This window comes from Carassius gibelio, chromosome A18, assembly GCF_023724105.1.
Source record: "Carassius gibelio isolate Cgi1373 ecotype wild population from Czech Republic chromosome A18, carGib1.2-hapl.c, whole genome shotgun sequence".
Lineage (NCBI taxonomy): Eukaryota > Metazoa > Chordata > Actinopteri > Cypriniformes > Cyprinidae > Carassius > Carassius gibelio.
In genome coordinates, this window is record NC_068388.1 from 13082523 (window position 1) to 13106358 (window position 23836).

The 23836-nt window shown below is 35.2% G+C and overlaps 2 protein-coding genes across 3 annotated transcripts; both read right to left on the reverse strand.

Annotated features, from left to right (window-relative positions):
* Positions 1-1661: 1661 nt before the first annotated feature.
* Positions 1662-15491, reverse strand: LOC127934446 (proline-serine-threonine phosphatase-interacting protein 1). 2 transcript variants are annotated; one of them, XM_052531834.1, is made up of 15 exons: positions 15180-15491; positions 13949-14049; positions 13621-13695; positions 13461-13495; positions 13196-13302; positions 12813-12875; positions 11373-11477; positions 7237-7282; positions 6956-7035; positions 6469-6567; positions 5201-5297; positions 4960-5047; positions 4502-4587; positions 2536-2648; positions 1662-2295 (listed from the first exon to the last, which is right to left on the reverse strand). In XM_052531834.1, the coding sequence occupies exons 1-15, from the start codon at positions 15210-15212 to the stop codon at positions 2164-2166; spliced, it is 1260 nt and encodes a 419-aa protein (XP_052387794.1). In that variant the 5' UTR covers positions 15213-15491; the 3' UTR covers positions 1662-2163. The 2 variants fall into 2 exon arrangements, with proteins under 2 accessions (XP_052387794.1, XP_052387795.1); XM_052531835.1 differs by having other exon boundaries at positions 15010-15491.
* Positions 15492-15643: 152 nt separating this feature from the next.
* LOC127934448 (reticulocalbin-2-like) lies at positions 15644-19478 on the reverse strand. The gene is made up of 8 exons (XM_052531836.1): positions 19322-19478; positions 18745-18878; positions 18567-18669; positions 17767-17963; positions 17558-17671; positions 17380-17473; positions 16749-16891; positions 15644-16658 (listed from the first exon to the last, which is right to left on the reverse strand). Exons 1-8 carry the CDS (start codon positions 19365-19367, stop codon positions 16515-16517), a joined length of 975 nt encoding a protein of 324 aa, XP_052387796.1. The 5' UTR covers positions 19368-19478; the 3' UTR covers positions 15644-16514.
* Between the last annotated feature and the right edge of the window lie 4358 nt (positions 19479-23836).

A 23836-nucleotide genomic window follows, 5' to 3' on the forward strand; every position in this document is an offset into this window, starting at 1 on the left:
CTTCAGGAAACAGTTGTGCTGCTATATTTTTGTGGAAACCAAGATGCTTTTTTTATTAAAAAAGTTTTTTTCATAAATCATAAATGTCTTTACTATCACTTTTGATCAATTTAATCTATTGAAAAAAAAAAAACAAACCTTGGAACAGTAGTGTATGTAATGTATAATATTAAAAATCACCTCAGTTTACATAACTTAAATCTTGGAAGACTATAGAGTAAAATTTTCATTCATCACAGCACACCCTAATGTTGTTGACATGCTTACGAACTTCTGATTCTCTGTCAATAACAAAAGTCCTCTTTTTTTATTTTATTTTTTTTCCCTCTCTGAAGCTGTGTAATGTAACTTATATCATTCATGAGCGTTTTCCCACTCTTGAGCTATTCCATAGTGCACACAAAACACATAACAGATGTTGAAAGCTGCCTTGTCTGGGGTCTTTCTTCAGTCAGGCGGCCTAAACACTTGATAGCACAGAACAGGGTCAAAGCTCAGTCCTTTCCCAGGGAGGGGGATGTGTCCCATCTGCTTGCTAAGCAGCATACCATCACACATTATCTAGAGGGGGATGTTACGTCACTGTGTTTTTGGATCCCTTAATAACAGCACAACACCTGCAAGATCTAGTGACAGGTTATTAATAGTAGAAAGTTGAAATGCAATTAAATACAGCTGTCATGTGGGTTTCCCCTCTATCATACTTACTGGAACTGAACAGGTCATGAAAGTGCTGAAATAAGATCTGTGCAAAAGAGCAATGTGAAACCTTTTAACCAGATACCGGATAAAGAATTAGCATGGTTTTGTGCACTGAAAGAATATTCTTATAAAGAAAGTTACTATACTACCAAGTATAGTATGTATTTATGGTTTATGTAAATTAAAACGGATTTAGAATTGTGAGCTATGAACTGGCACTTGCAATTGTAAAAGAAAAAAGAAAAGAACAAAAAACTAAAATACGAGATGAAGAAAACCAAGATTTATGAGGGATCAAAGGAGTATCGAAAGGTAAACTCTAAATCGCAAGGGGAAAAAAGCTGAGTTTATATTCTGAGGAAAAATATCAGAATTGCAAGAAAAACGAAATTCCATGGTCGGGAATGGGCCTCTGTAGAAGTCTTTAGTAAAGGCTTCTGAGTCAGCTTTGCCATCACAGGAGTAAAATGCTGTTTAAAATGTATTAGAATTTAAAACTATTCTAATAACTTTAAGACTATTAGAATGGTTTTTTAATTGTAACATTTCACAATATTAGACTGAAATTTTAATCAAATACATACAGCTGAGACTTTCAACATCTTTTACAAAATCATACAGGTTTCAAACTATTGCATAAACGTGTATTTTAAGCTTCAAAATGTAACTGACAGTGTTTTCTAAACATTTATACGGAGAAATAGCCTAGAATTCCATTCAAATATGAAAGAAAAAGATCAATACTGTGACTGAGAAACGCATGAGGAAGTTTATGGATTGGTCCCTTGACCTTTTGGAAACTTGAAACACGAAGACAAAGACAAAGAAGGTCATTGTGGTTAAACTTTAAAATGGTTGTCCCAGGTTAGTTTCTCTTAACCAACCGCCTTCCAGCGCTCTTGAAAAACAACCAGTGTTCAAACCATTATCCAACTTACATTCAGTCAACGGCAACATGATGCAATGATCATTACACAGCTTTTATTCTATGCAATACAAGTGATAAATGCAGAATGCTGAACTTAAGGCTCTATTCTAGATGCTATAATATTTACACTGATTATCATTCCAAAAAGTAAATAGAGATGACATTTTGTACTCTGTTTAAATATCTATGTACACTCAAATCTGTTTAGGCTGTGCATTGACATCGAGTAAACTAAATCCTGGCAAGTCCGTAGTGGCTACTCATCGTCTGTTATACATTCATAAGTTTTTCATTCATAATAAATAAATGTTTTTAATAAATATAAATCTCTATTGTGATAATCATGTATAATTAACAGTTTTCAATATACATATTAACCCGTTTTGATTCATTTACTACGTTCCATACAGATTTTCAGGATGGATGTGCTACTGCTTAAATGCATTTAAGCAAACTAATCTTTTGTAGAGAGTGCCCTTAATAACTCTGTTATTAGAGAGTGTGTTTAAGGAAGTTTGTGCTGGACTCTTGATTCATATCTTGGCCAAGTAGGAGCCTGGCACCAGCCCGGTCTGGCCATCTCTGTCCACCGTCCACCAGCCGTCTCCTCCCTGTTCCACCACGAGCAGCACTTCCCCCGCAGAGATGGAGAGCTCATCAGCGCCCTGCACACACATTTTTGCATAAACATTTTTGAATAAACATAGAAATGTTAATACGGACTTGTACTTTGGTGGCAAACTTTCTTAAAAATATAGTTAGAAATGTGGCCTGTAAAATATTCTGTATGTGCATCTTTAAAGTTATAGTCCATAGTGAATGCATATTCTAAGTATTCTCATGTTAAGTCATTTTGATCATTTTCAGGTTTTTTGGGGGGTTTGGATTTAATAAAACTGTTGTACCTGAGCCACATAGTCATACTGAGCCTGGAATGTGTCGCTTTGAGAGCCAGCGCTGTCTGAAGTCGCCTGTGGAAATCCAGGAATGGAGGCATACACTCCATCTGCAGTGTCCACTGAAAAAAACAAAAAAGAAAATAGACCAGTGATATAATATATACTGTATGATATATATTATTGCTGTCAAATGATTAATCGCAAAAATAATTTTGTTTACACACACATGCACATATATATTTAATAAAAATATGTTACGTTTATACACAAAATACTTATATAATAAATATTTTTATATAATATAAATTATATTCATGGAAATATATACATGGAAATACTTTCAAAATATATACTGTATGTGTTTATTTATATATAGATAATAAATATACACAGAACACATATATTATGTAAAAAAAAATTTTGGGATGCGATTGGATGGATTTGTGGGGAAGTCGTGGCCTAGTGGTTAGAGAGCATGACTCCTAACCCTAGGGTTGTGGTTTCTAGTCTCAGGTCGACAATACCACGACTGAGGTGCCCTTGAGCAAGGCACCGAACCACCAACTGCTCCCCGGGCACTGCATCGTAAATGTCTGCCCACTGCTCCGGGTGTGTGTTCACAGTGTGTGTGTGTTCACTGCTCTGTGTGTGTGCACTTTGGATGGGTTAAATGCAGAACATGAATTCTGAGTATGGGACACCATACTTGGCTGAATGTCACGTCACTTAAATAACAATGAATCATTTGTCAGCACTAATATATATTCTATATATATATATATATATATATATATATATATATATATATATATATATATATATATATATATATATATATATATATATATAATATATCTGTATATATATATATATTCTATTATATATATATTATATTATATATAATATATATTCTATATATATTCATCTAAACCTAAACTTAAAAAATTTGAAATAAAAATAAAATGACTAAAACTAAAAAAAAAAAAAAATTCTCAAAAAAATATATATATATATATTTTTTTGTAATCTTAATTTTGACATTTACTATTTCATCATTTTAAAACTGTATCTGTTAATACTGGACCTGAGCTGACATGATCTAACAATAAACAGTTGTTTTTATTAAGATACTGTAAGAAATTAATTGCGCCATTCATTTCAACACATTTAAAGGGAGCTTATTGTAAAATGTTACCAAATATAAAAAAATATAAAAACTAATTTTAAAAAAGCAGATAATAACATTACAAAAACAAAAATGATGGAAAACTGAAAATATGAAAATAAGAACTAATAAAAAAAATATATACATACTTTAATAGTATATAAATGATTTTCAAATAACACTAGTACTCAAATACGTTTTTGTTATTTTTAAGTGGTTACACTAGAGAAAATATTTATATACATATTGAATTAGTTTTTTTTTTTGCCAATATAAAAATATATGAAAATAAAAAAAAGTGGTAACACTTTAGAATAAGGTTCCATTAGTTAATGTTAGTTAATATATTAATTAACATGAACAAACAATGAATAATACATTTATTACTGTATTTATTCATCTTCGTTAATGTTAGTTAATGAAAATACAGTTATTCATTGTTAGTTCATGGTAATTCACAGTGCATTAACTAATGTTAACAAGCACAACTTTTGATTTAAATAATGCATTAGTAAATGTTGAAATTAACATGAACTAAGACTTATAAATGCTGTAGAAGGATTGTTCTTGCTTAGTTCATGTTAACGAAAGTAGTTAACTAACATTAACTAATGGAACCTTATTCTAAAGTGTTACCAAAAAAGTTTAAGAGTGGGCTGAAGTGCCCTCTGGTGGTGGCATATATAACATGAATTGTGCAACTAAAACAATGGTGCCAACTGTAAGATGGCTAGAATTACAAATTTCAATGTGCAATTTTGAAAATGAGAGATGTGAGTGAAAATTGTTCATTATTGTAACAGGTACCTGATGGAGGTGCGGACGGCTGAACACATTCATTGATATTAGTCCTGGAGCCAACGGCATGATTGCCTTGCAAGAGATTTGAAAACCTTTCAAAACGGAAATAAATTACTGCATAAAACGTGGGAAAAAACTGCATTAAAAGACATTTTAGACATTTAACGCGAGGTCACAAGTCATCTTGATAAGAAATGTTTTCTAGATAAAGGAGAGATCAGATAATGTATTCACTGATAACCACTAAGCCATTAAACAACTGGTTTTCTCACTAGTGTATCACAGCTCAGCCTGCACGTCTGTTTGTGTGACACATCTCTGCTAGCAGCTTTAAGACTAATGCACCAGTATCTCTGATGGAACGCATGTTTAAAAAATAGCAGTATGGCTTACTGTTTTGTCAGCATGGCAAATATTGAACAGTTTTATAGATGAACAAACAAACCCAGCAGTGGAAAACACACCTCTTTATCACACCTCCTCCAAAGCGTGCGATGCCATTGCTGTCTGTTGTTGGCTCTCTTTCATAATAGTTTTCAAACACAATGGGCGCTGCGGACACAGACAGAAAGTTTAAGACACAGCAGCACGTTTCTCGAACGACATCCTCATCATCATCACATGATATGGTTATTGAACTACACCACCTCATGACGCCAATTAGTGATTTTTGACAAATTAAAGTGTCTTATGAAAAGCACTGACCTGCTGGAGTGGTGCCAGTGCTTTTTGTCTTGATGAAACTGTTGATGTCTTCCGTGATGTCACACAGTTCTAGCACACTCCTCACCTCATCATAACACTGCATAAAAATAAGCACTCATTTCAGAATATGGCCAGTGCTTTTTTTTTTTCACAGTTAACACCAACATGTAAATTTCCACAAAACGTACTGGTATAAAAAATACAATAAAAATGTATAGTCTGAATGCAGTCACTTTGGATAAAAGTTTCGGCTAAATGCATGAATATAAATATAAGTTGAGATGCCACAGTTAAATAAAGTAAATAAATCATGTCATCACACTTCCCCATCTGATTCATCAAAGTAAATTAAGAACATTTATTTGTATTACAACTTCTCTAAAAATGGTGTTTTAATATGCAAATTAGGCTCTCATTTGCATTGCATTTCCAGAACAGGTTCAAAATTCTTGTTGACATACATTAGAGTAAAAGGTTTTAATGTTGAATATTTTGAATAGAAAAATGCATCTTAACATCTTTTTAGGAATTTTCTTTTTAATCAGGACAATTAAAAATCTAATGTAAAAATCTTCAAAATATAGATCAGTGTTATTTTAGTATAATTGAAATACTAATATAGTTAAATATTATATTATAGTATACTATTATAGTTTATTTGCAGTGTTTATTGTATATATTCCGTTTTCATATTTAGTTAAAGTCGTTTAGGTATAGTTGTTTTTATATATATATATATATATATATGTGTGTGTGTGTGTGTGTGTGTGTGTCTAGGTCTATTATTATTTCAGGTATACTTTTAGTTATTTTAGTCCAAGTTACACTAAATAAAAATAAGCAAATGTTGCTCGCTGAAATGACGTTTATAACAATTTTTTATATATAAAATATTTATAATTAAATTTATTATATACATAATATGTATATAAAAAATATATAAAACTAGAAAGTTTGGAGCTAATCATTATTTCTGGCAAATTTTTTTATATCAAACAGCCTTTATGAATATATTTTGTAGACTGAAATCTACAGATGCTAATAGATAAAACATCATAAAATAAACACTTAAACGTGTTAAATGTGAAAAAAAATTTGTTTCACTATTCTGAAAGATGACATGTTAAGACAGCAAAAACTAAATCTAAAAAAAAAATGGTTCTGCCTTTTAAAAAATGCAGAATTTCCTTATTTACACTCGATGTAATGTTATATGCTGTAACTATTATCAGTGTTATGTATAAAAAGCTTCATGAAGTAATACTGACCTCATCATCTTTGACACATTGCATGGAAAAGTGATTACAGTGGACCCAAATAGCGTTTCTCAAAATATTAATGCGGTCATCTTCCTGCTGCTGGAAAACCTGGAGAAATTCACAGAATTCAGAAAATAATTATTAATGCTTAATGATGGACAAACACAGAAGGAAGTCAGCAGAATGACACAGGCTGAGCTCACTCACCATACAAGGCATTAAATACAGTAAATGGGGATTAGGTCAAGTCTTTGTCATACTGTTAGTGACACATAGGATGATCAGAATTTATGTTATGGATGTTCTTGTGGAAAAAAACTAAAAAATTGTGGTTTCTTTTAGAGTTGATTTTAGTGTATGTGGTTTGTGGGACATAGTGGGTAAGACCGAGAATAGGGAAGTTCATTTTTAGTGTTTTCTATGTGATTCACAGCTTCAGCAGAATGATAGAGCTATTTGTGAAGGCCAGCTAACAGATAGTTGAGTGTTTTTATACCTCACATGTGCACTCATGCGTGATCTCCCATTCCTGACGAATCTTATCCAGCTGCTCTATGTTTGACATGTACTGTTTCTCTGTGAAACGGGAACAAACATCAGCCTTGTAGCATTCGCAGCATTTAGTATCTTGTTTGGAACTATTTGAATTGTGCATCCTCATCCTTACCAACTTCACTGTTGTTTTTCTCTTTTCTTTTTTGGTTTGGATGTACTGTTAGCAAATCTTTGCATTGCAACCAAGAAGTGTGAAAACAAAGCATATTTTTTTATTCTCACCTGCATCCGTTGCTGCATCCCTGCACTGTTTTGCTTTGTTTTGTGTCTGTTGTGGCATAGAGCACAAAATAGACTGAAATACATCTGTGATCTCAAATCTGTGGCTCATTCCAGGTCAAATCAACCAAATCTCAGAAACCTCGCTCAGTGTTTTAACCTTGAAAATGATTTTTCCTGAAGCAAGAAGAATCTAAATAGTGATGAAAGCCAAAATATTAAATGTCATGGATGAATATTTACAAAGTAATCCAGTATTTTGTAGTGGACAATTTTTGTCTAAGATTTACAAAATAACAGAGGGGTAAAAATGACCATAGAAAGCTGGCAACATAATCATCCATTTATTTTAACAAAGAGATTGGTAGGTCTTAAAAAAAAAAAAATAATTCTCAAAGTCTGCATTAGTGTAACTCAAAAATATTAGAGACATCTTAATATCCTTTTAGATTTCTGTTAATATCAAACTTTTCTTTTTGATATTTTAAAGGGGTGGTTTGAGCATAAACAACATCTGCAAAGTTATGAAGCTGAAAGTTCAATGCAAACGGAGATATTGTCTTTTAAAATTCTGGCAGCTTAAGGTCTACAAAAAAAGGCTGGTAGGGACTACAACAAGTTAACTTCCTGGGTTGGTGACATCACAAACCCAGATCAACCCTGCCCTCGGGAAAAGGCAGCAAAGGGGGCGAGGCCATGCTGTGCTGCTTTAGAGAGGAGGAAGAGAAAACTAGGTGCATGTAAAAATCTGTTCTGCACCCCATAAACACAATCTAGCCTAGAAAAACAACACTTAACGACCCCTTTATTTTTTAAGGCCCTATATGGTTCAATTCCAGAGCTGAAACTTGACCATTTCTGCTTCTCGTAATCTGGCTCTGGATCTCGGGTGAATTTTGGCTCTTTGACCCTCTCCTCTACAAACCAGTGGACAACTAAGTAAATATTCATCCATGACATATCATATTTTTGCATTCTTCTTTAATTATTTTTACATTTAATCATTTTGCAGGTGCTTTTATCCAATGCGACTTACAAATGAGAACAATAGAAGCAATCAGACCAACGAGAGAACAACAACATTTATGTACTTCTTCAAAATTAAAATATATTTTTTTAGGCAGGCATGAGTTAACACGGAATGACCCCAGTTAAACTGTTAATTAAAAAAGACATGGCATCAAACTAGATCAGTAGCATTTTTACCAAAATTTCAAATGAAAATAAAAATCATAAATTAAGTAGAATCATACTACCGTTCACAATTTGGGGGTCATTATTGTTTTTGTTTTTTTTAATAAAGTCTCTTAGACTCACCAAGGCTGCAAATTTTAAAAAATTGCTAAAGACAGTAATTTTGTGAAATATTATTTCAATTTTAAGGTTTACATTTTTCATATATATAAATTGGTTTGAAAAATATATCTCCTCCTAGACTTTTAAAGCTAGAACCACCAAACTATCTAAACCACCTAAATTCCCATAGACATTGAGGGGGTGAATACTTTTATACAATTAGACTCATGATGTATTTATGCTGTCTACTGCCATAGCAAATCTTAAAAACTCCCTTCTGGAAATACATCTGAAACCAGCCTAAGTTGATTGGTTGCTTTGGCTGGTCTCCCAGTCGGTTTTTGGCCACTGTTTTATCAGGTGGTCACGATGGTCTTAGCTTTTTTTTTTTTTTACTGAATCAACTGGTTTTAGCTGGATTAACATAGAAACATGCCCACAACATGCTAGTAACTTGCTAATCATGCTAGCAACATGCTAGTCTTTTGCTGATCATGCTTAAAAATATGCTAGCTACATGCTAGTTACATGCTAATAATGCTAATGACATGCTAGTCACTTTGGTAGTCATGCTAGCAACATGCTAATCACTTGCTAATAATCCTAACAACATGTCAGTTACTTGCTAATAATACTAGCAACATGCTAGTAACTTACTAATCATGTTAGCAACCTGCTAGAAACAAACAACATGCTAGTTACTTTTTAAATCATACCAACGAAATTCAAGTCATTTGCTAATAATATGGCAACATGCTAGTCACTTATGCTAACAACATACTAGTCACTTGTTAATCATGATAAAACATGATAGTCACTTGTTAATCATGTTAATAACATGTTAACGACATTCTCATCACTTGTAATCATGTTAACAAAATGCTAACAACATGCTAGTCACTTGTTAATAATGTTAGCAACATGTTAGAAACTTGTTAACGACATGCTAGTCCCTTGTTAATCATGTTAATAACATGCTAACAACATTGTAATCACTTGTAATCATGTTAACAAAATGTTTACAACATGCTAGTCCCTAGTTAATCCTGCTAACAACATGCTAATCATGCTGGAAACATGCTAGCAGCATGCTAGTAATTTTTTATCATTTTTATCATGTCATATATGACATGCTCACAACTTGGTAGCCATGCTAGCAAAATTCTAGTAATTTGCTATTATTAACATGCAAGTTACTATTATTAACATGTAAGTATCATGCTAGCAACATGCTAGTAACATACTAATCATGTAAGCAACATGCTAGAAACATATAAAAAACATGCTAGTTACTTGTTAATCATGCTAAAACATGCTAGTCACTTGCTAACCATTCTGGAAACATGCTATCGGCATTCTAGTAACTTGCTAATAATGTTGGAAACTTGCAACATGCTAGTCACTTGCTAATCATGCTAACAACATGTCAGTTACTTGTTAATCATGCTAGCAACATTCTAATAACTTACTAATCATGTTAGCAACATGAAAACGACATGCTAGTCACTTGTTAATCATGCTAAAAACATGCTAGAAACATGTTAATGACATGCCACTTGTTAATCATGATAGCAACATGCTAGTCACTTGCTAATCATGCTGGAAACATGCTAGCGACATGCTAGTAACTTGTTTATCATGCTAATGACATGCTAGTAACTTGGTAGTCATGCTAGCAACATACTAGTCACTTGCTAATCATGCTAACAACATGCTAGTGACATGCTAGTCACTTGATAATCATGATAACAACATGTTAGAAACATGCTAATGACATGCTAGTCACTTGTTAATCATCTAGCCAAGATGTAACAAACGCCAAAAGCCATTTCTAGAGTTTTGGCAGTAAGAAAATTCCTGATTTTAAACCACAGAAAAAGTTGACAAGTTGACAAGAACACCTAGGTTCCACACCTGTGAAGATCTAAAATCAGATAAACTGTCCAAATTAGGGCATATATACTGAGAATTCTCATTAAAAACAAAAACAACTACTTCCGTCTTGTCTTCATTTAGGAAGAGGAAGATGTCTTCATTTTTGGGTGAGTCATGCTTTAACCTCTTCTAAGCATTGCTGAAGAGAGGTAATTGCTTCGGAATGGTTTCTTTTGATTGGTAGATGGATTTGAGTATAGTCTGCATAGAAATGAGACACCATGTTTCCTAAAAATAGAGCCCAGAGGTAGCATATAGAGAGAAAATAGAGAAGAGGATAAGATTGAGTCTTCTCTAGAGGGGAAGAGGTAAAATTACCCAACTTCACTTAAAACTTTCTGTCAGACAGGTATGACTGAAACCAATTAAGAAATGTAGCAGCAACACGCTAGTTTATATTTTCTTATCTATTTATCTATCTGTCTTTCTGCTTCAAATTAGTTAAAAATGAAAACCCTAAAACTTCAAGCTTTTAAAACTATTTCAAACTTTCTGGCTAGGCTTTTTCAAGCCAACTTAAAGTTTGCCTCAAAACCTTCTAGTTTAAAATATAGTTTATTCTTGTGATGCAAAGCTACATTTTTAGCAATTTTTCTGATTTTATTTAACTGCACAGTTTTTCTGTTTTTCAATATTCTTTGAATATTCTTTCTTAGAAAGTTCAGAACAGCAAAATATGCTTTATTTGAAATATAGATTTTGTTACATTGTGCTTCTGTGTTCATATTTGATCAATTCAATGCATCCTTGCTAAATAAAAGTATTTATTTCTGCTAAAAAATAAAAATAAAAATATAAATATATAAACTCACTGACCCCAAACAGACCTTGAACGGTAGTGTATGTTGTATACAATACATTTTTTAACACAACCACACAAATTCCACCCATAATAATCCACATTTTACCTTTTCAGATTGTTTAGGCGTTACAGTGGGTGTACTGTTGAGCTTTTCAGCAGCCAGTTCAGCTTCATCCGCCTCTTTACACCTCTGTTCATACATCCTTTTAGACTGGGAAATGCAGGAAGATACAGGGTTATGCCAGTGCTCAAGAAGTGAGTGATGGTCAAATGAGCCATAAATCACTAACAAATGTTTACTAAAATTTTAATTAATATGAAGGAAACTTCCCTCCGTCATGTGTTGGTTTCAGTTTAGTTCCTGTCTGTCCTCATTTGCTTATTTCCTGTTCTCAATAGTTAATCTTCATTCATTTAGATCACCTGTCTACCCTTCGTTATCTGCCCTATTTGAGTTCGAGCCCGGTCTGTTCTCCCTTGTTATATTGTAATGGTCAAAGTGGTTTATGTTTATTAAAATACTTTTTGTCACATTTCCTAAAACCACATACCGCCTGACACCGTCATCTTTAAACTTGATTCTAACCTTAGTCTGCACTCTTCATGAAATCATGAAAAATCACCAAAGAAAAGTGTGATTAAATCGACCTTAATCTAATCTACCTGAAAATTATTACTTTTTGACTCGCTCACCCAAAGATAAACATATTCAAATGCAATCCAAATTAATGCATTCAAATGAATCAGCATCCAAGAACATGGGTGGTGAAACCCAACCACTTTAACAGCTTTCTAATTTTTGCTTGAGAAAAATTAACTGTCTACCCCGTAGAAAGTCTATGTTATAAACAATGAACTTCACTTTAATTTTCATTACATTTACTATAATACTTTCTTATTTAAAATATATTTCACTACAGGGACCGTCCCATTAACAACCTAGTGTTCTTCTGGTAGCTCATTAACAATGCGTGCTGAGGTTTGGACTAACTTCCTGTAATTTAGTCATGATCATAACCCTCATCTCACCACAAATCACACAAATACCTTCACAGTTCCTGACTGAACCAATCGGATTCCCTTTCATGCTTTTGTTAATCAAATCAGAATGTTTACGATAATACTAAGCAACTTCGTCTTTAAATGTCAACTCGCCTCAGGAGTGTGTGCCTTTGCTTCCTGAATTTGTAAAAAGACACATAATTTCTTGACACTATATATGAGGAAGAGAGAAAACCTAAGATTGAGAAAACAGAGCCCATGTCAGTCGGAGTGAAAAGAAGTTTGCGGGCTAGAAAGAAATATACTTCTAGTAGAGAAGTGAGACTTCCTGAGATGGCAGTTACAACATCTCAAAGTCCCATCCCCCTCCCCGGCCTGCACATTCGCTGCAGAGGTTAGCGTATGCACTGATGATTTAAATCACTCTCATTTCATCTTTCCTCTTCCTGATATTCTGCTTTCAGTCTCTATTAGGCAAATACAGGATGAACCGAGTAGCCTACAAAACTGAAGTGACTGATGCCAATAAAAAAATTAGACTTACCTCCATGGTTTTCTTATATAATGACACTTTGATCTTCTGAACCTTTTCCATGACCCCTTCAAACTGCAAAAAGTGAACACTTTTCAAGTCTTGTACACCTTTTTTTAAATAAGCATGGGTGCATATGTGTCAAAAGTGTAAAAGGTACTAATATGCAAACTATTATGTAAGTTTAAAGTAGCCTACTAATATAACTTGAAGATACTAATATACCATTTAGGGCTAAGGTCCAAAGAAGCCTTTAGCTTTTTTTTCTCACAGTGTATCGAGAAGCATCTTGGTTTGGAGACATACAGTACAGTACTTGACAAAGAATAACCAATGAGCATGTGGTTTGTGGTACTGCAAATTTAGATGAGTTAGAGCATCACACGCCATTTCACCTTTTTCCGCTGCTCCTTTTGTCGCTCTCTGAACTGCTCCATTCGTTTCGCCTCTTCTCGTAACATCCCAGAGAGCTGAATGTGCAAATTTCCAATGTTCTCCATTTCTAGGTGAGAAAACAGCATATCCATCAGCTATCTTGAAGGTATGGGGTTAGTTAGCAGATGTAACTGGTGGCGTTTATTTTTTTTTAAAAAATTGTATTCCATGTGACACTTGGCAAATGAAGCTCATCAACAAATTATGATTTGAAGTGTTACTTACGGGCTTTTAGCTGGTCAAACGATGCCTTCAAAGTGCTACAAGACCAAAGCAATAATAATAAAACCAAATTTGATATGGTCATAAACCTTTATTTGTATGCAAAGTATTAAAACCTCAAGCCGAATGAATATATTTAATAATACATACAATATTTTCTTACCCAATTTCACTTTGCCCTCCTGTCTTGCGTACAATAGTAATTAATTCCTTGCCGTACCTTTCCTCTGCCATCGCTCTAGGAGTCGAAAACGGCATTGTTATCTTATCCAATACATTAATGCATTTAGCAAACACTTTTATCCAAAGTGACTTGTGTATTCAAGCTATACACTTTTTTGTTACCAGTATGTGTGTTCTATGGGAACTTAACCCATGACCTTTTGCACTGCTAACACAACGCTCTACCAATTAGTCACAGGAACATACAGCGCAATATTTTTAACCAATGCTAAACAGTGTTTCTTGTAGAAATAATTTTCAGTTTTTACCTCATTTTTAAGAGCTCCTCCACATCCTTGCAAGCCCGCCGCCCATCACATAGCTTCTGGATAAGAGTCTCGTACCCAGCGTTACTGGTGAAATCTGTGCCCTGGAACCAGAGGATTAAATTATATTTCTCCAGTAACATAAACCCTAACAGGGTTGTTTATTATAACATAATCATTTTGAAAAAGAGCAAAAGCGATTCCGTTTCGATATACTCTCTCTCTGTAGTATTTCTAGCATGTGAGGCTGTGCATCTCTGTTTTAATCCTGAATCCATGGGAATTTCTTTCTACTTGTAGCCCTGTATTCATCAAAATTAGGGCTTATTTGACTAAGTTGGAGTCTATGCAAAAAAAAAAAAAAAAAAAAAAATTGGTACCAGACTGAGTTGGTTAAACAGTTTAATCATTTACTGTGACCATTTACATGGAACGCTACGGAATATAAACATATATGAATGGAATATTAATAATATTAACATGTAATGCTACGGAAAACAGATCCCTCATTTATATTTACTTCATTTTACCTTTGCATCAGAAAGGAAACAGTAGTACTATTTCTTTTTTTTACACAACTAAAGCATATATTTTACATGCACTAGCATGGTTTGATAGGCAAATCAACCCAGAAGTTGCTTTGTAGATAGATGCTCTGACAACTCAAGATCAAAGCTAAAAAAGAGGGTAGAGCGGGCACACAGTCAAACGCTCAACAGGAAGCCAACAGATCATCTCCATGACACAATATCAGGATGTATAAATATAAACACTAAACCCCCAAAGAGAAGTATTTTTTAAAGGCAGCCACAAAAAAATAATATTCTTAAAAATCATTCTTAGTTTGAGAGACCCTCAATGTTTCATTAAATCATTTCAATGATTTCTATCTCAGTCCCTTATTGTCAGTACAAATCTAAACCAACATTGAACTAAAGCGCATCAAATAAAAAAAACGTGAACAATTGCAGATTATAGCATAATTTCTTATTCGTGATACAAATGGACGAGAATGACAGTGCACAAAAAATACTTCAGATTTACTAAGTGGTCCAATTCCTTACTTTCTGTTCTTTTAAAGCGCACGGCAATGTGATGCTGGTGTATTATTGGAAGTTAGACTTTAATAATCTGTGCTGTCAATCATATGCAATCCTGTTAACCTCAGGCACGTCAGCCCTAACAGACAACAACGCTCAATCTAATGTCAAAGTAGCTCAACCCGTTTACTCACCCAAAAAGAATCTTTGAATTGTAGCGGTGTCATTTCAACTGCTGTTTAGGAATGTCGCAAGCACACAGAAGGAAACGAAATCGTAATGAAGAAAAAAGAAAGCAAGAACTGACAATACCATACGCAGGAAACCACTGTTTCACAGAACGTCCGTGGTGCTCAGGTTTGACTGAGATAAGGAAGCTCTCCCCCCATTGACCACAGAGAGCCTGCCCAACAGATAGTACGCATACATTTGAATACTAGATAGGATGGAAAATCTCAAACAGTGGGCTTTTGTAAAATATAAAGAGTCAGTCTTTAGGTGTCGAAGAGGTTTTGAGCAAAGAAAGCCATAGGAATCTAAGCAGAGATCAGATAAGTTGTTACTTCATATCTTCAGAAAAAGCGAAGCAGTAGCAGTTAAATCAAGATACAGACCTATTGATTTGACTATCTATTGACTCCAAGCAATAGCACAGCAATTGAAAGTGATAACTACTGATTTTATATAGAGGAGCAAAAGAAAAGTGCGTCTTATACAGCTTAGTTCAGACAAAAGGCAATGTCACAATAGCTCAAGTCTATTTCACTGAATTATATTTGCTGAATGAAACCCAAACCTACTTGTTTCTTACTAATTTTGGGATGCTGATTTAAAAAATTGCGCCTGTTTTGCTCTAGCATGTCACACTTCCTCATAAAATATATGCTTTACATAGCATTTTTGCTTTCAACAACCATTTGTGAAATTTGACAAGGTGAAGTAGTCTTGTGTTATCCTTTAATCACAAGAAAAACTGCCATTAAACATGAATCCTATCTTCCTCTGAGCCAGGTTACTACCGTTTGTTCAGTTCTCAGCCGATTTTTTACATGTATGAAGGTATTTTTACGCCTAATTGTTATTTCAAAGATACAGTTATGGCCAGTTTTTGAGTTTTACCACATCCAAACAGATTTTATGGAAAAAAGCTTATTTATCTATAAGCTTGTATTATGAAATTTTGTTTTTGAGTATTTGAACACATTTTTCCACTCCTTTGCAGACTGTAAGTTAAATTATACATTTTGATTACTTTATTGTCAAAACAAGATTTGACTACTTATGTTATTTCCATATGTGCATTAAAACTGAATATATGCCTTTGCTTCCTTGTGGGTGGGGGGGGGGCTGTACATGATGTAACATTTTATTGATATTTTTGAACTCTGCATCATTACATTATTTTTATGGTAATCTGTATTTGCAAATCAAGATGCATGGGCTGTGTGATATTAGTGTACCAATTACATGTCATCTAATAAAAATTAATTTGTAAAAAAAAAAGAACAATTTATAACAGTTTTCAACTATTACAATTCATCATGTGGCACATGAAGCTGTCTGCCGTAATCGGTCACTTCACTGTTCATGAAAGTGTCTTGGTTTTTTAAAATCTCCGTCTCCGAGAGCCTTCCGTCACCATCTTGGTCCATTTCCTTGATCAGATGTATAGCCTGTTCAACATTCAAGTAAAAACAAATATTTAGAACAACTTGTTAAAGATGTAAAGAACACATTAGAGGATGAACGGCACATTGACTGACTTCTTCTCGTGCTGAGCCATAGGTGTTGGGAGCGACCCAGCGGAGCTGTTCATCTCTGTTGAGTTTACCATCCTTATCCTGGTCATAGAGATCTTTAAAACGCACAGTTTCCTCAACCTCCCACTGCGAGGGCTCTTCCTGCTCTTAAATACAGACAAGCAAACTTATGTTTCTGATAATAATTTACCACTCTCCTGGAAAATCTAGATTCTAACATCTCCCATAAATCTGTATAGCCAAACTGAATGACATGAGGACGCACGATATATTGGCACCATTTTGCTTATGGCCTGCTATTAGAGATTTCTGAATGCATCAGTATTGGTCACTAGTTAATTGTATATATTTATTTCCCCTATTAAATTCTACAAAAATGCAAATAATTTAATAAAACTGTTAAATGTTATGTTTAGCAAACCTCAAAATTAACATTAATTTTTCATACTGGGCATTAAAATATGACCAACTATTTAATATATCGCCAACTATTTAAAATGAGTGATTGTCATTATTCAGACAATATAGTTTAGAAATGTAATTTCAGCCATTAATTGGTTGTTGGAATTTTCTTTTTAAATAATCACTAGTGTATTGACAAAATATATTGTTATTAATCCAAACGTAGTTATACCATTTGCTCTGAGATCTCCAATGAATTCACTCAAGCTGATGAATCCATCTTTATCCAAGTCATATTCAGAAAGCACGTCTTCAATGGCAAAATCCTAGAAGCACAAAGCGCATAGCTAACATGAATGTTTAATCTCTAATCACATTTATGATTTATTGCAGCTTCCTTTTATACTTACAGCCATGTGATCCACCTCAGACGGATGAGTAAATGCAAGGAACTCAGTTAAGTTCAGGCCAGCTGAGCCATCCATATCGGCAAAGTCAAAACGTCTTTTTTCCTTTGCATGGAGCTGTGAGTGGATAAAACTATTTCGTTTTCAATCACGCAAGACCTTTCTTTGCTGTTCCACAATATGAAATGTTAATAATAAACTATGCATCATACAAATCTGAGAGACTCGTCCTCGGGGTCATCAAGCACAACATCTACATCAACTTCCACAGTATGACCATGCAAGACCATATTGTATTCGTCCCAAGATACCAGACCATCATTGTTGGAGTCAAACTCAGGGAAGCGTTCCTCAGCATCCTCCAGTGCATATCTCCTGTACACCCTCTGTATCCATAATGTGATTTCCTCTAGAAGCAACAGATAATGTATTTTAATTCTAGCAATGACTAGAGTTCAAAAGTTTGGGGTCAGTATTATTTTTTACAAAGAAATAAACACTTTTATTCAGCAAGGACACATTAAAGACATTAAAGACGTTTACAATGTTACATAATATTTATATTCCAAATAACATATTCTTTGTAGTTTATAGTCATTAAAGAATCTTGGAAAAATGCATCATGGTTTCCACAAACATATTACCCTGCTTTCAACACTGATAATAATAAGAAATGTTTCTTGAGCAGCAAATCAGCATATTAGAGTGATTTCTGAAGGATCACGTGACACTGAAGCCTGGAGTAATGATGCTGAAAATTCAGCTTTGCCATCATAGGAATGAATTACAGTTTACAATACATTAAAATAGAAAACAGTAATTTTACTATGTAAAATAATTTCACAACATAGCGGTTTTCACTGTATTTTTTATCAAAAAATGCAGCCTTGGGGAGCATTAGACTTTTTTCAAAATATTAAAACAATCTTACTGACCCCAAACTCCTGAATTGTATTTTAGACAAATCTCATGTGTACATGATAATATAGCTGTTATTTAAATCAGAGCTGACCTGGAGTAAGGTATTTATCAGAGTTGGTGTCAATCTTCTTCACTATCTCTACCAGTCGCTTTCGCTGCTCAGATGGGCTGAGTTTTTGTATTTCATCTTTGTCCTGAAAAACAATGATAGTTAGTTGGTCAAACGAAACGAGATAAATAACTGTTACTAAGAACCATAGTGCTGATACCTTAGAGCCAAGGAACACATTTGCATTGTGTTCATGGTTATGCTTGCCTAAATGATCCTCTTGGATGATCTGGTTTCCAGTTACTCCTGATGTACAACAAACCATCAGCAACAGGAGAGTTGTGCATCTAATCTCTAAACCAGATAAACACACAAATACAAACAGATCAGGCCCCATCATTGACGAAGAAGATGGTCGTAAGTGCCCTCTTGTGATAGGATGGGCTACACGTTTCCATGTCTAAGCATCTTGCATCTTACAATACTCATGGTAAGGAAAGAGTATAACAAAGTGCGTTCAAATTATTCCAGAAAATTAATTTAAATTTAAATGAAATTAAAAATATATATACATAACGCATACAGTGTCTAATTTTGTGGTATGATGAATGTCTGATATTGTGGGAAGCATTTTAGTTCGCCTGTCGCTAACTGCGAAGTATGTTTACTTTTTAAATAAGACACTACAATACGTCGATACATGCAAATTCATGTCAAAATTAACACTCTGTTGTGTTTTTATTTGAGGCAGCCATAAGGAGAATTTACCGTACGTATTTAAGAAACAAAGCACTTACTTCTGAAAGGCTGATAGCTAAAGTTTTGAGCTGAATCTGTTGCCATGGTGCACTCCAGTCAGCTGGACTCTCTTCTTCTTCGTCTGTGTTTAATGGCGGATGGCAAACCAGCTTAAGGTGCATTTCCGCCACCTGCTGGGATGGAGTGTGATGCCGCGATTAAAGAATATATTATATGCTTAAAAAAACTAAATTGCACAAATCAACTCTGTATATCTTAAATGTTTTAGAAGAATCATAAACCCTAAACTGTTTCTGTGCATTCTGAAATATATTCATCATCTGGACTCTCACTCACCGTTATATTCTTGTACGGACAACTGATGTGTTACTGCCACCTGGAGGACTGTAGGAGTCTCAGTGTCTTTCAAGAACGTCTAAAACAAATTGAATACATGAACATATTGAATACATGACCAAATTGAATCAAAGTTTAAATATTAAACTCAAAATCTATATTTTCACTTACTTTTATATTTTTTATTACATTAAGCATATATATAGCACAAGGAGTCTGACAGCAGCCAGTTCTCCACACAGACATCTGATCTCACCATCATCCAGTCTGTCTGGGATTACATGAAAAAACAACTAAATAATAAATCCAACTAGATCTAGATAAACAGTGGCAATGTCTTCAAGACACTTAAAGAAACCTTCCTGCTAAGGTACAGTACTGTGAAAAGTTTTAGGCACTTGTGTAAAAATGCTGTAAAGTGAGGTTGATTTAAAAAATAATGTCATCAAAATATTTTATTCATTTATTTAAAAATGAGTCCTGTAATATATTCAGGACTGCCCAGAAAGGTCCTTGCTGCTCCACATATAGATTCACTGCTGTGGATATATTTCTCTTCACAGTATCAACAACACAAAAACGCAAATTATTCATAATTAGACTTCTAGAAGCAACTCTAGGGGGAAACCTATCTAAATATTTAAAATATTTAAAACCATATTGAAATACCCATCTAAAATAAGAACAGCACTGGGGTATTTATTTAACCAGTATACTGTATCTCAAGAGATGACAGAAATCTTTTTGACAGTAAAAATGACCTTATCTGAAGTTAGTAACTAAATTTTATAACTTAAATACAATAAATCTCTCGGAAGGGACGGGCTTAACGCAGAGTTCTATAAACAGTTCTCTAAAGAACTTTCTCCTTATTTATTCCTTATTTACAGAATGAGACTCTCCCCCCGACTCTCACTCAAGGCTTAATTACTTTAATTCCAACACCTAATAAAAATTCACTTTAATTTAAAATTGGCATCCCATTTTTCTGCTTAACAATGATTATAAAATTTAAGCTATTATGTTTGCTAAAAGACTTAAGTCTGTATTGGGTTCTGTTATGACACATAATCTATGATACATAAACCTCACTATCTGAATTCGTCACCCGTATGGATCGACAGCAGGAGAGCACCGTTAACACTGGACGCGCAGTCCAAGCGCTGGTGATGCAGATGTCCGAGCTCACCCAGCAAATTCAACAGCTAACCACTCCCGCTGTGCTGCCCTCACCGTCTGTTCCCCGACATTTTCTACTCTCCTGCCCAGTAAAAGAGCAGGCCCGGTAGTAAACTTGAGGCTACTATCGGATGGGATCTTCGCCGGGAAGTCCTAATCATCCACTCTCCTTCCGATGAGACTGAGATGGGCCAACAACACGCACACCTGTCAAGCCCTTCTGGACTCCGGAGCGGAGGGTAATTTCATGGACACCACTCTCACACAACAGTTGAAACTCCCCATCACTTCTCTCTTGCACCAGATCTCCATCAGGGCTCTCAACGGCCAAGAACTTCCCAACATCACCTTCACCACTGGACCCATTACTCTCCGCACATCTGGAAATCACACTGAGACCATTACCTTCCTCCTTCTGGACTCCCCTGTGGCACCCATTGTCCTAGGTCACCCTTGGCTCACCAAGCACAATCCATGAGTGGATTGGGGTTCCAACTCCATCACCTCGTGGAGCGAAAGTTGTCATGAGTCCTGTCTGGTATCTGCTTGTTCTTCTGTGTCTGGTTCTGGTTTTTCAGGAGAAGGCAGCAGTTTTGTCAAACTTGCCCGCAGAGTATCTGGACCTAAAGGAGGTGTCAAGTCTTCCTCTGTATCATCCCTAAGACTGTGCCATAGAGTTAGTCCCAGGTAAGTCCCCGTCTAAAGGCAAGCTTTACTCTCCTTCTATTCCTGAGAGGGAGGCCATGGAGAAATATGTTTCTGATTTTCTAGCATGGGGGTTCGTCTGCCATTCCTCTTCTCCAGTGGGGGCAGGATTCTTTTTTGTTGGTAAGAAGAATGGTTCTCTGTGACCTTGTATTGATTACCGAGAGCTGAACAACATTACGGTGAAGAATACTTATCTGTTGCCATTGATGTCTTCAGCCTTAGAGAGGTTACAGGAAGCATCCATCTTCACAAAATTGGATTTACGTAACGCTTATCATTTGGTCCGCATCAGGAAGGGGGATGAATGGAAAACCGCCTTTAACACCCACAGAGTGCACTTTGAATACTTGGTTATACTGTTCAGGCTTTCCAACTCTTCAGGGGTTTTTCAAGCACTCACACAAAGATCAGTTCATGTATGTTTACCTGGATGACATATTGATTTTTTTCCTAGTCTCTCCATGAACACGTGCAACACGTCAGGTGAGGTTGCTAGAGAATGGGCTTTTTGTCAAGGCAGAGAAATGTGTTTTTCATGCACAGTCTGTTTCTTTCCTAGGTTACATCGTCTCGTCTGAGGTAATACATATGGATCCTGACAAAGTTAAGACTGTGATAGATTGGCCAAGTCCAGATTCCTGTAAGGCCCTACAGCGGTTTCTGGGGTTCGCCAATTTCTATCAACGTTTTATTTGCAACTTCAGCCAACTAGTCGCACCTCTGACCACCTTGACTTCCACAGAACGGCGTTCAGGTGGTCCGATACAGCTGAAGCTGTATTTACCAACCTCAAGAGTCGCTTCGTTTCGGCTCCCATCTTAGTCGCCCCTGATTCCACACATCAGTTCATGGTGGAGGTCGACGTGTCAGAGGTGGGAGTGGGTGCGTTGCTTTCCCAATGAGCTTCCTCAGATGACAAGATGCACCCTTGAATGTTTTTTTCCCATTGTTTATCTGGCATCATTGGTTGGAAGGGTCGGGGGTACCTTTCATTGTCTGGACTGACCATAAGAATTAAGAATATATTAGAACTGCCAAAAGACTCAACTCCAGGCAGGCTCGGTTGGCACTTTTTTCAGACGTTTTTACTTTTCTCTATCGTACTGCCCGGGTTCCAAGAACATCAAACCAGATTCTTTGTCATGTATTTTTGATCCATCCGAAAGGCCGGTGACTCCAGAGTGTATTTTACCTGATAAATTAGTTATATAATTAAAATAACAAAAACTACAACTTTAATCAGGATATTGGAGACGCGAACCATTTCAAACGATTCAGTTCGATTTGGTGAACTGGATCAAGAAGAACCGGTTAAATTGAATGATTCGTTCGCAAACCGCATATCGCTAAACTGCAATATTGTGAACGCGCTCACAACAGACACGGAAGAGAAGTCAATGCTGAATAAAGTCGTAGTTTATGTTATTTTTGGACCAAAATGTATTTTTGATGCTTCAACAAATTCTAACTGACCCTCTGATGTCAAATGGACTACTTTGATGATGTTTTTATTACCATTCTGGACATGGACAGTATACCGTACATACATTTTCAATGGAGGGACAGAAAGCTCTCAGACTAAATCTAAAATATCTTAAACTGTGTTCTGAAGATGAACGGAGGTCTTACGGGTTTGGAACGACATGAGGGTGAGTCATTAATTACATAATTTTCTTTTTTGGGTGAACTAACCCTTTAATTCAGCACACGCACGCTGTTCGGTGCATAGGCTACAGTGTGCATGCAGAAAGCAATTTTTCAAATTTGAAAAAACTGAAACATTGTTTAATTTGTTTATTTGTGCTATTTGCACAATTTCAAACAGGGCCCACCTGTAAAACCTGCACCGGAGCTTATATGACCCCAACTACGGCCCTGTACACTGATCGGTCTGCTACAAGTCGAACACACAACTGCTGCGGCTGCTGCTGCTGCCAACTTATGACAATAGATTTTATTTAATTTTATTTTCAAGATAGGTAGTCTGTCATCGATGACAGAAGCTCATTGGAAAAGAATGAAAAATTCCCTTCATTTTGTTTGTGCTAATAAATGCTGCTGCCTGCCTGGCTAAAAACTCAGCTACAGCAAAAAATTACATTACAGAATTACAGAAAGAAAATGAAAATCTATGTGCCCTAAATATATCTCTGCAACAAAGTATGTTTTTCTGTCTATCCATTCGTATATAAATTTATCTGTCCGTGTGGTTGTCTTGTAGTAATCACTTTTAGTTGAATTATTATTATTATTATTTGAAAGAAATTCTAGCAATGCTAGAATCCTTGAGCCAGAACATCACACTTGAAACAGACAGTCTCAATAACCAA

What these genes read in the sequence shown, in the direction of transcription:
- LOC127934446 (XM_052531834.1), bottom strand. Translation starts at nt 15,212, where the DNA reads ATGACACCGCTACAATTCAAAGATTCTTTTTGG. An exon ending in GGAGGGCAAAGTGAAATTGG is followed by an intron (nt 13,496 to 13,620) that starts GTAAGAAAATAT and finishes TTGGTCTTGTAG; the next exon opens with CACTTTGAAGGCATCGTTTG. An exon ending in GGATGCAGCAACGGATGCAG is followed by an intron (nt 7,036 to 7,236) that starts GTGAGAATAAAA and finishes CCCGTTTCACAG; the next exon opens with AGAAACAGTACATGTCAAAC.
- LOC127934448 (XM_052531836.1), bottom strand. Translation starts at nt 19,367, where the DNA reads ATGGCAACAGATTCAGCTCAAAACTTTAGCTATCAGCCTTTCAGAA. An exon ending in AGGACGAGTCTCTCAGATTT is followed by an intron (nt 17,672 to 17,766) that starts GTATGATGCATA and finishes ATCCACTCACAG; the next exon opens with CTCCATGCAAAGGAAAAAAG. An exon ending in TGGAGATCTCAGAGCAAATG is followed by an intron (nt 16,892 to 17,379) that starts GTATAACTACGT and finishes TCTGTATTTAAG; the next exon opens with AGCAGGAAGAGCCCTCGCAG.